Source organism: Muntiacus reevesi, chromosome 2, assembly GCF_963930625.1.
Source record: "Muntiacus reevesi chromosome 2, mMunRee1.1, whole genome shotgun sequence".
Classification (NCBI taxonomy): Eukaryota; Metazoa; Chordata; class Mammalia; order Artiodactyla; family Cervidae; genus Muntiacus; species Muntiacus reevesi.
In genome coordinates, this window is record NC_089250.1 from 15,930,977 (window position 1) to 15,947,676 (window position 16,700).

The 16,700-nt window shown below is 43.4% G+C and overlaps 1 protein-coding gene across 8 annotated transcripts in view; it reads left to right on the plus strand.

Moving 5' to 3' along the window:
* The window catches only part of CELF2 (CUGBP Elav-like family member 2), a 545,942-nt gene extending 535,450 nt beyond the window's left edge, over positions 1-10,492 (plus strand). For all 8 annotated transcript variants that reach the window (XM_065920970.1, XM_065920969.1, XM_065920972.1 and 5 more), the window contains 3 exons: positions 1,978-2,121; positions 5,121-5,292; positions 6,668-10,492. In XM_065920970.1, the coding sequence (XP_065777042.1) occupies positions 1,978-2,121; positions 5,121-5,248 (272 nt within the window). In that variant the 3' untranslated portion in view covers positions 5,249-5,292; positions 6,668-10,492. The remainder of the gene's footprint in view (positions 1-1,977; positions 2,122-5,120; positions 5,293-6,667) is intronic.
* Positions 10,493-16,700: the final 6,208 nt, after the last annotated feature.

The window sequence follows — 16,700 nt, forward strand, 5'->3', positions numbered from 1 at the left end:
TTTCCATGCCAAGTCACCTCTTTCTCATTTTTGTGTTAACGACTTTGGCAAAATCCAAGTATTTCTTGGTGATGAGGGAGAAGACAGTGCCTCCCTGGGTTTATTTACTTTCTTCCAATGTTCTTGGTCCCCTGTCTGGCCCAGACACATTCAGAAGGCACTGCATCCGAGAAGGCCAGGGCTGCCCGTGTGCAGCCAGTAATCTGTCATAGTGCATTAAAACTGCATTTTCTCCCTGGGCTTGAGGAGGGGAGATCACTTCACAATTCAGATTGGGCCCCATTAGTTCTCACTGTGCATCTGGAGTTTTTCTTTAGAGGCACGACCAGTTTGGGCAGTACCAGGTCTCCTGCTCCACACACTGCATGGCGGCTCTGAGAACATCCATCTCCTGGGTTCTGCTTTTGCATCTATTTATGTTAAGTGTTGACTTCTTTTAGTTTTTTTTTTTTTTTAAACCAGGAAACATCTGGGGACATAAACCCTGTAATTGTGTCCCTTTAGATACAAACTGCATCTCTTAACTGGCTATGTCCTTGGAAATTGTGAGCAACACATAAAATTAAAGTAGCCTCATTAACACTTAAGTAACAAGGAAATGCTTCATCTCTGTGGCTTCAGAAATTTGTTCCAAGAACATCTCCTTGTGAAAAGTTGCATTCATTACGATACTTTTTTCTTCTATGATTGTGTGTGTGGAAAGAAACTTGTTTTAAGTTTTCTTTGCAAGGATGTTTATCCTTTATATTTTTACAAAGTTCTTTCTACCCCAGTTTTGTTTTTCTTCGACCCATTCAGATAGACATGCTCCCCACAGCCCCTGGGGACCCACTGCACCACGTCCCCTGGGGCTTCCCAGGGACACAGGCAGTCCTGGCTCTTCTCCCGTGAAGGTCAGTTCAGGTCCCAGGAACCAGTGGCTTGGCCACTTCACCAGCTGGATGAGCTCCCCTCCTCCCAGACACCGTGCCCAGAACATCCCAGAGGCGTCCAGCTGCGGGGCCTCCCCAGAACCTCTGCAGGAGGATCTGCCATGCCCCCGAACACCCTCTGACCTGGAAAGCATGCTTACCTGTTACGTATGAGAAGGTGACTGTCTGCCATCAGGTCGCTGGGAGTCCCTCCTTTTTGCTTTCTCTAAGCTGCAGATACTTCTTATGCGGGGAGTTAGAGAGATGGGAGAATGGAATGAAAGTAAAGTTCATTTGAGAGCTTTCCTCTCTGGTGCAGCTGAGCTCTCCCCTGTTCTGCCCTTCCTCATATTTCTGGAAGAGATGGTTAAGAGTGAAGCTCACTTAGTGTTTGAGCAGCTTCTGTACCTCGTACACTCTGTGCAAGGCTAACTCCCAGGGACATCCTTCCGATCACAGTTGTGCAACTCTGGCTACCTATTTTTCCCTGCCTTGACTCACTGCCAGTCACTTCTAATAAAGATGATTATTAGACTGTGTGTTAAGCGATTTGCCAGATCAAAACTGGATGGATAATTAGGTAAATGATTGAGAAATCCAGGCAGCATTACGGCTATATCCATTATGTCTAAATTGCTGCAATTTGCGTAGAATACACAGGATACTCTCTCCAAGAGACAAGTATATACTATGTGCTACAAAACACAGCCGCCACTCAGGAAAAACCCACACCTTAATTCTGCCCTCCACTCCACCCCATGACTGCTACCTTCACACCCAGGAAGACAAAGTATGTGCTCACGCACAGTAAGCAAATGTGACCCACAGATTATAGATGAGAAGGACGCCATTCTTCACTGGTGTCTCTTTGGAAATCAGAAAGATATGACTCCCGTCCTAAAGGACACACCAGCACGGGACATCTGTCTGTCTCCAGTCTTGCTCAGCAGGAGAGGAAGCCATGTGCTTAGCCTGTCTGTTGTTAAAACATTCCTCAGCAGCAGCTTTGGAAACTAAGAAGTGAAGAATACCTTACTCTGATTTCTTTTTTCTTCCTCCTCTTTAGGTCCAGAGGGTGCAAACCTCTTTATTTACCACCTTCCACAGGAGTTTGGAGACCAGGACATCCTGCAGATGTTCATGCCTTTTGGAAATGTTATCTCTGCTAAAGTCTTCATTGACAAACAGACCAATCTGAGCAAGTGCTTTGGTATGCAAAAGAAACCCAGTTAGAACATTACAGGGCGCTCCCAGTAAGGAGTCCTGGGAGGGAAAGTATGATGGGCCAGTATTCCAGACGCCAGGACAGGGCCTCCAGTGTGTGTGGTGGTTCCTGGCCCTCTAGATCCAGTAAGCAGACTAGGCAAAGTCATCTCAACTGGAAGAGGAAAAGGGGCTAAATAAAAAGGAACGATCTGGGAAACTGAATGCCCACAGAGCAGGTGATGCTTTATATTGTACTGTGCAGGGATCTCACTACTGGGAACTAATGTCCTCCCTGTAGAGCAGCGTCGGTCTCTGGGCCCCATAGTCTAAATGACGAGCTTTCCCAGACGGAAAGACGCTTGAGAGACTGTGGTGTGGTCGAGGCTGTCATGACCCAGAGGGGCACCAGACGCTTGGCACGAATCCCGTCCCCTTCACTGTGACTCAGGTGCTGTGGGTGTGGGGGGGTGCTTATGGTCCAGCATCTGGTGGTACATAAACGTGCACACACTTGAGTGCACATGCCTTCACGGCAGGGAAGCGCTCACGCCACTCCCACCGCCACAGCTCACGGGCACAGGGACGGTGCCGGCTTTAGCTCATGGTGACGTGAGAGGCTGCGGTCTGGCGGTGCATCGGATCTGCAGTGGCGGCCTGGGCAGGCAGAGCACCCCAGAGACACTGGTCTCAGGACACTGGACAGCCCCGATCTGTGGTGGCCTGAGCTGTCACAGCCTCCTCCATGCAGCCTGGACTCTGCCTCCCAGAGAGAGGAGGGCAGGCTCCCTGCATGCCCTAATGTTTTACAAAGGAAGTGAGCATTTATTAAATCTAGTTCTCGTTTTATGTTTTGAACCCTCGTGTTTCCCACAGTAGTTTAGAGGCTCAAATGTCTAGGGTATATGTGCTTCACGTGGCAAGTCCTGGCCCAGTCTGAGGTGTAACAGTTGCTTTACTCACTCCTTCAATTTAATGAGTCACATTGGCCGTAGGTACTAACAGCAGCACAAAACAAGATTAAGTAGAACAGATATGGGCCAGAGGAAAAGGAAAAGAAGTCTATGGTATAAAGAAAAGCAGGTGGGGGTGGTTCTCAAAGAGGCAGAACCTCAGACTTGGTATTTGGCTGATGGGTAATGGGGCAGCCCATCTAAAGAGAGTGCTTTGGCTTCTAAAATTCCATTATCATGACTTCCTTCTAATTTCTGTGCCGTCACCCAGGAAGGTCTGAAGCCTCTGTTGTTAAGGGGAATCGGTGTGTCAGCCATTAAAAGTCACTGTTTTTATCCAAGTGGAAAGGCTGTTAGCCTGAACCCATTACAAGTGTATAAACGCCCTTGTAATGGCTCATGAGAGAATGAAATGGACAGTAAGTTGTTGCAGAGGGTGTGCGCGTGTGTTTTATAAGAGCTCACCACCGGAAGCTTCCCTGCCCCAGGCTTCCAGCCAGGCGTTTATAGTCCTCATCACTAAACAGTGTCTGAGCTTATTTGGCGATAGGAAAGGGTTGTACTTTGCAGTTTGATTTTGGGGAAATATTTACTGTCTTGAAAAGGGTATCAGCCTACAGCTTACTTAACCACTGTGTGTATAATAACACATAGTAATGTAGCAGACGATTATACTTAGCATTAGGCACTGTGTTTTCAGCTCGAGGTGTCTCAGTGAGACCGCATAACTGCTTGGGGTCCCAGGTCTGCCAGTCATAAGTCATACCCCATTTTTTATCCTAAGCTCTTGGGCAGGTTTCATTATCCATTTCTCCCTTGACACACTTCCATTCTTTAATCATCTTGCTACCTCTGGATTAAGATGTAGAAGAATATCAGCAAAAGTCTTAGATCCAAGATCACATTTATTGGGAATTTAAATTTAATAAAAACTTAAACCATCTTTTTGCATACAGCCAGCCTATGAGAAGCTATTCTGCCTTATACTATACGCCTCTTATTATCAGTTAAGAACTCTGCTAAAGGTATATTTATGTCCCTTTCTTCGTCTAACTCGTAAAGGAATGTTCTCCTTAGTAGATGGAGAAACGGTATAAAACCTCCTGAACAGTGGATGGTCAGAGTTGAAATCCAGTCAGTATCACTTCCTTCCAACAACAAAAGTAAGTAGGGGGCAACACTTTTGCACTAGCATTAACTGAAGAAGCCTTGGCGTGTGACCCCTACCCCCAGAGCTAATACAAACCATGTGGTCAGAATTCTGTTTCTAGGTCTAGGCAGAGCTTAGGTGGTTGTCAGAGGTATCTGAGTGTTGGTACAGAGAAAAATTGTGGGAAGTATGTGCTAGGATGGCTGTTAAGCCCTGAGCTGTTTAAACTATTCTCCAAGAAACACTTGGGGATACAAAGTAGCAATTTCCATTCTAGTGAATTCAGTGGAGCTTTGAAAATGGAAGTTGAGATAGAGAGAATGGCCCAACATTTCCCCTGGGCCCCTCGGTTCCTCTCAGTAATAGCTCCAATTGGTAGAAATCAAGTACAAATTATTCTAGAGTTAATCCGCTGACCCCATCCTGTATCCATGGAGAACTGGAATGAAAACAGTCCGGGTCTTTGGCAGCACATCAGTTGCCTTCCCTTAATTATCATGCCGCTAAACCTCACCTGGCTGGGGCCTGGAGCCTCTGGGGCGCTTCGAGGGCCCTGCATGCACTGATAATGCTGGAGACTCTTGGAGGAGGATTCTGAGGGACTCTGACACAAACAGATTTGACTGGAATTAGTCAACAGACTAAACTGACTCAGGACAGTGCTGTGTGAGGTTCTAGCTTTCTGCAGAGGGGTTTTGTTCTCATGACAGCCAGTCACCTCCACTGCTTCACCGTGGATGTTTCCCGTGCTGCCCCTAAACCACAACCGCGAATTGAGTAGAGCTGACCCGAGACCCCAGGTTGGGCCCCGTCACTCCCACCTGCAGAAACCTCCAGCCACCCTGCACTGCACCCCTGCCTCTCCATCCTGATTCCCGCCCTTCTTCCCCTCGTGTCTTCCAGGTTTTGTTAGCTACGACAATCCCGTGTCTGCACAAGCTGCTATCCAGGCTATGAATGGCTTTCAGATTGGCATGAAACGCTTGAAGGTCCAGCTGAAGCGCTCCAAAAACGACAGCAAACCTTACTGATCCTCCCCCCAGAGGCTCCCTGCTCTTATTTTAGCTTTCTTAGGGTAAGTCCCACGAGCCAGCCTGGGCTCTACAGGAAAGGCAGAGGAGGACCACATTGCCAACTTTTACCAAGAGAGACGGTTATTTTTACAATAAGGCCTCCATTTCCCCCCCCTCCCCTCACCCAGTTCGCCATAACTAAACTCGGCTACCTTGTTTCTATCAAGTAAATCCTCCTCCACTTGTGCCACTGTATTCTCCTTTGTTTTGCAATTTGAATCTCCTTTAACCTTTTTTGTTTTGTTTTGGGGGTTTTTTGCCTTTTTTTTTTTTTTTTAAAGAAAAACACGTATACAATAAATGACATCTTGAGAATTTACAAGGCAAACAAAGGCTAACGTGCAATTCTAACTCTGAGACCCCTGTGCCCCAGAGCACTGCCTGGAGAATTCGCCCCTCCTGCCCACGCCCACCCCACAGGGGGGCACCAGCTGTTTATAGAGGGTAAGGTGGTGGCATAGCGCCAGAGAAAAGCCAGGAGAAGCACTTAAAATTAACAACACAAAATGTCTTTCCACTACATTTGGTTTGTTTTAATAAGTAGGATTTTATTTTAGGGTTCAAAGAAACATGACATTTATTGGTCAGATTATTACACTGGTTGTCTATTTTGTTATTGTTTTATTTTAGTTTTTAGAAAGGATTAATGTAAAAAAAAGATTTAGAGATCTGTTTCTTAAAGCTACAGGGTTTAAAAATTAAAAATGAGTGAAAATACTTGATGTTTCTTGAAAGATAAATTTAATAATAAATAAATAATACATAAATACATAAATAAAAAAGAAAGCCACAGGCCTGTAAATTTTATTTGTAAAAAAAGCATTTCTATTTTTGTACAAAATTTTTACTGCCTCAGAAATAATGGAAGCTATTTATTGCCTACTGTTAACTTATTGGGTACCTGAAGAGCAGTTCTCTGTGCTAGCTAGATTCTTCTGAAGTAGTCTCTAGAGGAATCATTCTAGGAACGGGCTTTTTTTCACCGTTGAACCCTGGGCCTAAAGTTCATGCTTTATCCTCTCGGTGTTTGTATCTGTCTGATGATTTTGTTCGTAACCTCCATTACCTAGTTTACAGTTTGGTCGTCTGACTTTCCCGTCTGTTACATTCGTTGAAACTGGACCCTCTTCTCCCCATCCCTTGCCAGTCCCTCACCCCAAAACACCCAGAATCCATCCCTTCTCCCTCTCTGGATGGATTCTCTTGGGTGCCATTGTGCTGTGGATAGGAGTGTAAGAAATGCAAATACGTGGATGGCTCGTAGACCCCCTAATGACCCAAGATTTGCATTAGTTTCTCTCCTGCACCCTGAAGAGTGATTTTGTTGCTGCTGCGTAGATTCTGTGTAACTTTTTACTCTCCCTGTTTTCTCCCTAGACATCTTCATGCCCGTTAGTTCACCGTTTGCCTAGCATGTCCCTGTGGCGTCTCAAAAAAGTTTCATCGTCCCGTCATTGTTTCTGATGTCTTTCTGACCTCACATCATATTTGGTTCTCCTACTGACCTTTGATCTAGTTTGACCTTTGAAATTTGCATGTGACCTCATCTAGCTATGAATTCTGGGAAGTCAATGTGAAAAACATTGCTGCATTCATGCAAGACTGAAATTTATTATTAGACAAATTAATTATAGAAAAAAACCTGTGGCAAAAATGTTTCTTCCTTATTTTTTTTTTTTCTTTTCATAAAACAGACTTGAAAGTATTATACAGGGATTGGCATTCTTCCCGGTCACTGGTAACAATAGCAATATGTGTCCAGGGACACAGAATGTTGGTTTCTAACAGACTACTTCCAAAAACAGTTTGAGAAAAAAACTGTCTGATTTTAAGTCTCTAGAGGTCTGTAATAGTTTTTACATTTTTCAGGCAGTGTAAAGTTTTTTGATAAGGCCATTTTAGGTGGCTCACTTTCTCATTAAGATATATATATAGAACCACTTTTTGTAGATTAGTATAAGAAAAATATTTACCCTGTTTTGGGGCAAATGCTACCTATTTGTGTCACCTTTTGCTGAACTGACTCACAGTTAGACAATCCATGGTTTAATGCACATGAAATTACCTATATTTTATACTGTTTCAATGTACAGGAGAAAGGTTACTGTAAACTGTGTTACGTTGGTGCTTCTGTGAATTAAGTTGTGGTTTCATCATGAGTCTTATGGTCTTAATGTTCTTTGTTGATAAGACAAGTTTAGAATTGGTTTACTTAAAACAAAAAAGAATTTCAAAAAAAAAGTTGTTTGCTTAAAAAAAAAAAATTTCATGTGAGGGGAAAAAAAAACCTATTCCAGAATAAGTTTTGTGTTGGCTTGTAAAGCATTGATGTCATTTTTTTTTTAATTGTGGACTATTTAGATGTGTTTGTGTTCAGCAAAATGTGATTTTTTTTTTTCTTTTAAAGAAAAAAAGTGAAAATATATAGTGCCAAATTCCAAAGGTACTTCCTTCCTAGAGCTTCAGTGTGTTTCTTGTGAGAAGTAATTTGATAACATGGGTATTTTATTATGTGTTTTGTATAAATCCCTAATATTTAAAAAACAAAAAACAAAAAAAAAGGTTAAAAAGTTTGTTAACTTGCTATCCTGTGGTCTTGTTGCCTGAAATTGTTATTGTTTGTTATTTCTCTATGATGTTTTTTGTAAGACATTGTATAAGTGCCCATGTCTCACTTTTTTAACCACTCTGCACATCAATGCTGTGACGGCAACCTCACAATGTATTTTCTTCATGATATATGGAAACCTCTAAGGTGAGAAAGTTTTGAACTTTTAACCCTTTCTACCCAGAGCTATCTGGAATGTTGATAACTTTTTATACTGTCATCATTTCCGTTTGTTTTGGGGTGTTTCTAATTTGGATTTCTTTTTCTGCATATATCTTTCAGTTGTTTCTGTCTTTCCTACTTTTTTATCCTTTGGTTGACATTCAAAAGGAAGAGAGTTTACGAGATAAACAGGAATGGTAGATAGGGTCAAGCACCTAAATAAACCTTAAATTCAGTCTGCTTTTGAGGTCAGGTGAGCAGTATGTTCCAGTTTACAGTAACATCATGCACCTGTCCAGGTAAACCACTCTGTGATGATGGGGTAGTCTTTGGAGGGATTTTGCTTTCGTTTCTTACTTATTCCCAAGGTAATGTTTCTTATCAGCCATTGTGCTGGGGATTTTCCGACCCCAGTGGATACCTCTGAATAAGCAACGTGTCTGGAGTTAGACGTTGACCATCCTTTCCCTGCCTTTTTGTTTCTTCTGAACTGACTGCATCTAAAGGGGACTGACCATTCAAGGCAAACTCAGTTCTTCATCACAGTTACTGACCAAATACCCAGAACCAGTTCCTGCTGCCATTTTCTAAAGTGCCATATTTCTTTGACTTCATGTGAACAGGTCTCTTGCTGTCCTGACAAACCCTGAGTCATCCCTGCAACCCACTCAAACTCCTACCTTTTTTGGAAGCTTCTTTGTTTTGTAATGGAGTTCAGAAACTGCTGGCTCCACTTCCTCCCTCCATTTCCCACTGACCACCCTGTTTGGTTTATTGTGTGTGTGGATGTGATAGCCCTGGGAGGGAAAGGACTAGCCTCTAATGATGCAAAAAAAAAAAAAAAGTTTCCTTCTTACAGCACATGCACTTACAATGAAATGACCTGTATTATCCTCACACGTGTTTACTACTGCTGGGGCCTTCCTTCATCCTTCGAGGGCTATTTTGTACTTCCTGCAGCAAGCAGCTGAATAATAAAGGTTATCGCACATGTCTCTCTCGTATATACGATACGGTGGTAACACAGATACACGTGTAAGAACACAAGGCAACACCATCTGAATTTCCTAGACTGTTTCATTCAGAATCTCTCATCAGTTATACATAACCCTTAAGCCATCTTCTCCCACTTCTTTGCTGAAGCCAGAGGGCTCCATGCCCCCCTCCTCCCCCTCCCCCAGAGGAGCTGAGTGCACTTGACAAGTGGCTCAGGGCGGGCACTTACAGCTAAGTGTTTATTCTACAGGCAACCAAGACAGTACGGTTAGGGGGAAGGTCTTTTTTTTTTTTTTTTTTTTTTTTTTGGCATGTTTCATTGCTAAAAAGAGCCCTCCTCAAAGACAAGTTGTCCTTTTCTTCACTTTCTCTTTTAATATCAAAAGGAAAAAGCTGCAAGGGTGCGAAGGGCCTGTGCCAGAAGAACACACACAGGGAAACTGCTTTTTTAAAAATCAAGTGTAGAGAATAGTCATTTTTAAACTAAATTAGAGAATTGCAATCAAATGGCAGTCCTCAAAGGCGTAACAAGTTCATCTTTCTTTCACCATAGGGGTTATAGTTCTTTGGCTTGTGCTACTCTGGATTCATTTTACTGTTTGTTTTTAATTATCTTAAGTGCTAATTAAGAAGAAATAAAATTTTAAAAAAACCTGTAGTTTCATTACCTTTTTGAATAATGTCATACAAAAAAATGTATGTGTTTTTTTGTGCTGTGAGAATTGTTGTTTGTAGATTAATAATATCATTTTGTTTAGAATTACAAAATAGTTTTTAAATATTGTCTGAGAAAAGCCAAAGTTAATGCAACCTAGTGGAAAACTGTAAGACCATTTGAGTATTGTTTGTTTTATTGATGCATTTGGATTTTGTTGTTTGATGGAATTTGAGCCAAAAAAAAAAAAAATAACGCAGGCTTTCCTATTTCTACAACTGATTGTACTTCTGCATTTTGTACCAGTGGAACTTTTTATACTGGAGATTAAAAAAAAATGGAAATTTTTGTGGCTTACTCTAGTGGGCCCCCTGACAATGACTGATTTCAAGTTTGATTTCTGGTTGGTAGAAAGAAAGTTGCTTTTCTTTTGAGAATTAAAAACTTTGGCTTAATTTCTTTTTTCCCTTTGCTTATATCTAGCATTAGAATTTTGTCTTAAAATACAGCGGTAAGTTTCACTTTTTATTCTGTATTGTGCAGTTACACAATAAGGTAATTAGATTTAGAAGTACTCAGTCACTTTAAGTGGATAAATGTATTAGTTAAAACTTTAGGGGTTTGCTTTTTTGCTGTTTAGATCAAAGTTTTTTCTGATTCTTCTGTCCTCATTGTGAACATAACCGTGTAGTTGAAACAGTCAAACTTATTTTTGTAACGTATGTTATTGTGTGATGCAGTTTTTTGCTTCTGTCTCCAATATTAAACCATTTTCCTAATACTTGTTTCTCTCTCTGAGTGTTGTATTGTTGGTAGTCATTGTATGTTGGTGATACATCTACACACCTCACTGTTTCACGTATCTGTTTTTTTTCTATATGTTGTGTAAAAAGATACAGTCGATTCCACCTAAGTGAATATCTGATTTGGGGAAGGGGGAACTACACACCAGCCACCTCGGATTTATGTACAAAAGCCTATTTTAACCACTGCTTCCAAGACTTATGTCTATGGTCCACCTACATAACTGCCTACAGAGTCAGATTTGCCAAGACCTTGTCCGGTCTTTTGACCACACTGGTACATTGCACTTTCTCTCTTCTCCTCTGCTCTCTGCCCACCTCTCTTCTTCTCTTGATATGTGTATGCAGTTCTTAACACCCAATAAAAATGGCTGCCACTTTGCTGCATAACCTTAAGAAACGTCAGGAGAGAGACAGCAGAGCTGGGGTTTCTTCTATCTACCCATGAGTCCACAGCCCTATCATTACCATCAAAGTCTTCTCAGATGCCAGTCACATTTTTTAAAAAAGGTGAGCTCCTTAAGGGAAGAAAATAAACTTTACTTACCTGGTGAATAGATATGAAAGGCATTAAATCCATGCATTGCCATCAATCAATAGATAGTGTAGAAAAGTAAATTATTTTAAAGAGCTAACTGAATCCAAGAGCAGCTTTAATTATTAAAACTAATGGAAGAGAAAATACTTGCAAGGGCTCAAATGGAAGCTCTACTCAGTCCAGTCGGGTAGGAGGGGGAAAGGTAAAGCGTCTCATGCCCAAGTCTTCATAATACATCATCCATTTCCACATGAAAACCAAGAATGCCATATACATCCACACACTCCCTCCTGAAAGCGTATACTTTGTAGAAAGCCTTGTACACCCTCGAAAGCTGAAGCCACAGGCCCTCCTCCCTTTCTGCCCATCTCTTCTGCTCAGGAATCTGATTGCTTTCCAAGTGCTCTTACAAGATTCCACTGACGTCTGCTGCCTGTCTCATTCTCTCCCTCCAACTCTTCAGACGCACAAGCTCTGTCTGACTCAGGCCACCCGGCACCGGCAGCCATCCCCTGGCTGCCAACGAGATCCTCCCTGCAGGTGCTCAGGCCCCTCGCCCTCTGGTTTCGGCAGCCCCTGAGCCCTAGACTCTCTTTTCTAGTTGGCGGCACAGCACACAGGGGCTGGGTGAGGCGGAGGCTGTTTCCCACATAGGCCGAACACCTCAGCGAAGTAGCCTCTACTAGCTCCAGACCCGCACAGATGGGAGCTGACTTCCTGCCAATACTTCTGCTTTAAACCTCATCAGAGCCTTCATCAGTCTGCCTCTGAAAACCCACTGCTTACATTAGTGGGGAAAAGAGTGCTAAGGGTGTGATTTCCTTTCTTTCTCGTAAATACTTTTGCAGGGGTGGAGGGTGTGAGGGAGGGGAGAAGGGTGTAAAGAGGGTGATCAACTCTTTCCAAGATGTGAGTGTTTACTTTTTCAATATTTAAGTCATACAAGTATCTACATCCACCATCTGGCACAAGACAAAATACTCACGCTAAGTAAAAGAAGGGAAAGACAAACCAGAATTTTTGTTGTTTTGGAAAAACAACGAAAACAATAATTCTCCAAAGAAGGGGACTAAAATGCTAGCTCCCTTAAGCATGTATGATGTAAAGCTGGTCCCTGCTTAAATTCACACTTACCCTCTTGATTCTGTAAAACACCACTGCAGTGTCAGCAAGGCATCTTTGCCTGCCATGCACAGACCGCACTGGGAAATGACAGGCCTGTCAGCGTTGACTTTGCCAACAGAAGTCACACGTCTGCACAGCCCATAGCAGTTCTGAGCAACCTCGGGCAGGCACTCTGAGCTGGCAGGCTAGGAGACACAGTGAACATTAATGTACTGTGAATCATTCCTGATAAGTGAATAAAAACATTGTGACCAATCAGCTTATTCACTTATCAGGAATCGACTGTTCTGCTAATTCGCTGTTTTTGTTTTTCATCTCTGTTGTAGTTCACTATTTCTGCTGTGTTCTGTTTTCTCCTCTCATGCTTGGGCAAAATCACTGGGAATATTATCTTCATGTGACCATGAAACGTTTATATCGAGTGAAAATGATATCTTAACAAAATCTATGCACTTGCTATCAGGAACACAATACTGGATGTGTCTTATATATATTGAACTATATAGTACTCGATTTCTTAAATAAAGCTTAAGAAAGGATTCCGTTGTGTGTAAAGTTAATGTTAACTATTTTTCAAAGCAGTGTTTCTAAGGGGTATTTTTGTTCTTTTCTGTCTTGAGTGATACAGGATATTTTTCATTAAAATTACAATCACTGGCTTTATGACTTAATATTTAATAAACTGACTTTGGAAACAAAGTGGAGTGGGGTGGGGGGAGTTCTTCCGAGTGTATTTTAGCAAGAGACATCTGGAAAACCATTCCCTTACTGGTGGCCGTGGCAAATCTGGGGCGGCAGAAGAAAGCAATCCCTTCACCACCAAGAGACCCCTGGAAAGCATCCAGAATCTGCCCTGACCTAGAAAACCCCACTGCCTTTCTGAATGTGATCTCTTTAGGCTCAGAAGAAAGGGGACGAAAAAGAAAGGCAGATCCAAGAATACTGCTGGTTGGCATCAATGCTTTTCCAAAATGAGATGACACTAAAACCATACCCTGCTGGAGAGCAACGGCGGGTCTATTCAGGACTGCAAAATGAAAGAAAGCAAGAGAAGGGGTTTGATCACTCAGGATGAGAAGGGTAAAATTTCAAAGTGACATGTGAGAGAGACATCCTATAACAGTTGCAAAGCTTAAATGGGAGGCCTGCTGCTCAGCCCTTTGAAGGAATATTTTTGATATTTTTCCTATGGGCCATAAGTCTGAACAGAATGGCATTTTCTGTTGGATTTTCTTCTTTGCTTTGAGGTTTTATGTTAGATTTGTTTTTCTTGCTTAGTGTTTGATTCGAAGAAAAAGTCCTAAACTTCTACCTGCAAAATGGCACAGGCATGCTAATCCTTTATAAAACCAACCTTATTCATCCCCGATAATGAGGGACAGAGACAGCACAGTCAATGAAAATCCCCAGATAATCCAAAATTATTCTTCCAGTCTCTGCCTCCTCCCACCCTACACCTCCAATTCATATTTGTGACCAAAACCAAAATTTTCAGCGAAAGTGAGAGATCAGAGAAACAGTCAAGAGTACCAAAGTCCAAGGGCCAAAGTTGATGCACTTGCTGGAGCTCATGCAGTTTAAGGTTGGGGCAGAGATTCTGTTTTTAAAAAGGTTAACATTTTGAAAACCATTGGTCTACATGAACTGGGCTCAGGTGTTGAAGAGTGGGTGGCCTTCAGCATCAGTCTCACAGCTAGAAAGCATCCTCTTTGTGAAAAAGAACACATGCAAGGCAATAATGGGAAGACAGGCTCTGAGCCTCAGGGAAGAAAGGACGAACACCAATAAATGCCCCTTTTGAGCCTGCAGCCCCAATTCCATCGTCTCTGAGCCAGAACTCACCGGCCAAGAGCTACATGCTGGGGACCAGCTCAGAGCAACGGCATGAGGTGGGAGCTGCTTTAGGGGGAAGGCACCGTGTCTCTGAAACTTTCTCTACTGGCAGCAAAGCCACCTGGCACCAACTGCCTGCCCACATCTGAAGGATGTTTTTACGAATAAAAAATATATAAATATGTACATTACATACATACATAAACATAAAAGACATGGCCTGTGATCTGCAACTTATCAATTACAGTTAAAGCCCCAAATAAAATCCCCAGCTCTGAGATGTGAGGTGGCCCCTCAGTCTGGAAGCCGGCGTGCAAGGTGGAGAACATGCCTAGGTGCCCTCTGGAGCCACGTGCCTCCGTGGGGATGCCAGCACCAGCACCCATCACCTGTGTAGCCTCTACATGTTTTCATTTCCTCACTGGCAAAACTGATGCAAAAATAATACCAAGTGCAGAGGGCTGTTAGAAGGATTAACTAAGCCAATATTTACAAAACACTTGTGATAATGGTCCATCATGTTGTAAGTACTCAGTAAGGCCAACCTTGACAGTGGTTGTGCACTAATAAGGTGCACTGTAAGAGATTGTACACGAGAGGCAGGCCCTCCCTTAGGCTGCCCTACGCCTTGGGTAACAACTAACTCCATTCTCAGAAAAGGAAACTGATTCCTCATTTGAATCCACCCCTTCCTATCTTTAAGTATTATACTTACATACTTCTTACCCAAAAGAAAAGCCTAGCTTTCCAGTTTAGGTCCTAGGTGGGAATGACAAAAATCACCTGGAGATACACCTGTAACAAGCCTTCCAAGGCACAGGTGTGTCCTCAGGGCGGCACCAGAGCCGGTATGTCTCTGAGCACCTCAGGAGGAGCAGGGCCAGGGCTCAGAAGCCTGGATGAGGCCAAGCACAGAGCTCTCTAGACCACTTCACCCCACCCCCAGCTTAACTGCTTCTATTTGTTTTGGTTACTGGTGATCCAAGTAGAATTTTATTTAGAGACACAGTTTTGCTACTAAAAGCACAAAGATTAAAACTCACTGCTTTAGATGGGGGTAGTCCTAAGAAAGTGTCACTGTTACTTCAGCTCTGTGACATGTATTTATTGTCTTCGGAATCAGTCTCTCCTTCCTCTCCCTTCCTCATCTCTCTACTGCTTCTGTGTTCCCATAGTTCACTGTCTGACATATCATGACGTTCACTATTTATTGTGTGCTGTTTACATGTTGCTAGGCTGTGAGTGAAGGCGGTGACTATGTCTCATTCATCTCTGTATCCCTAGTGCCTCAACACAGTGCCTGCCACACAGCCAGTGTTCAGAACCACCAGGTGGACGGACAGGTGGGCGGATGAATGCAGCAGGTGGTCTTGCTAGGGCGGGGAGAAGCATTCCTTGTTAAGCGGACAACTCAGGAGCTATTTGTGGAGAGAAGTCTGATTACAGTCTGGGATGAGGATGGTGGAATCTGGTGGTGGAAGTCAGGAGCCACTGTGGGAGGCCTGGGGCACAGATGGGGACGAGGAACACTGATCTGCTTGTGGGTCCCAAACACACAGGTTCTGCCTTGTTGCCACAGAGCTCATCAGCTACTCGGTCCTGACTGGAAGGATGTTTCTGTAATTAGGTCAAACTCCTTGAGTAGTACTGTCAACTTTTACTAAGCTAAATTTTGAGCCCTCTCAGGAACATTTTTCAATCTAGGGACTATCCCTAGATGTTTAATATTCAAGAGATCAGACCACTGAACCGAGTACAATTCAACAGAAAGCTGTGAGTAAAGACACTGAAAGCCAAGGCACTCCTGAGAAGTGGTCAGCACCCTTTCACCCTCTCAGCTGCAGCCACTGTTCAACCTGCCAGGGTAGGCCTGGAGCTGGAGGGGGCCCCGCCAGCCCACAAGCAGCACAGCGCAACTGACTCCTAGGAACAGCCCTGAAGGCAGGCAGTCCATGCTGCTGCCCAGATGCTGTGTGGCTCTAGGCGTCCAGGAAATGCACCTGAATCCACATGATGTGTCCCAACTTGTCAACAGCTATCACACCACAAAGATAGAGCACAATCCACTCATCAGTCACTTGTTCAAAAGACGGGTATGAAGCAGCTACCCCATGTGAGGTACTCAGGCCAGGACGGGTAGTTATAGAGAAGTAGTCCATGGCCCTGTTTCCAGGAGTCGGCCTTGATTGGCATATCTGCCAAGTAGAGAGAAACTCCAAAGCAGCAAGAGTAGATGTCCAAACACAACACTCTCTCCCCACAAGGGACACTGTGTCACCACAGCACCCATGCAGGGTTACTATAGACTGAAGATCCAAAGACAAGTCCTTCACTGAGCTCAGTGCTATTCAGACACAATGTCTTCCTGGTTAGAGCTTAAAGGTCTGTCCTGGAGGAGAATGAGATACAGTGGGTGATGGGGGTGGAAGAGCTGGAAGGGTCTGCTCAATACCAATATCTCTACCCAGGGCAGAGCTGAGCAAAGTGGTCTTATGTGCTCAAGAGTCATTTCCCAAACTGGCCACCTGTGGCATATTTAGTCTACCAAATGTGTTCCATCCAATAACTTCACCTCTTTAAAAACTATAACCTGAAACAAATGGGAACCTTCCCATCAAGGAGTACAATGAGGTGGGGAGGGGATTGGTAAGGGGATAAGGGCCCTGGAGGGAATGAGGGATGGAGTTATG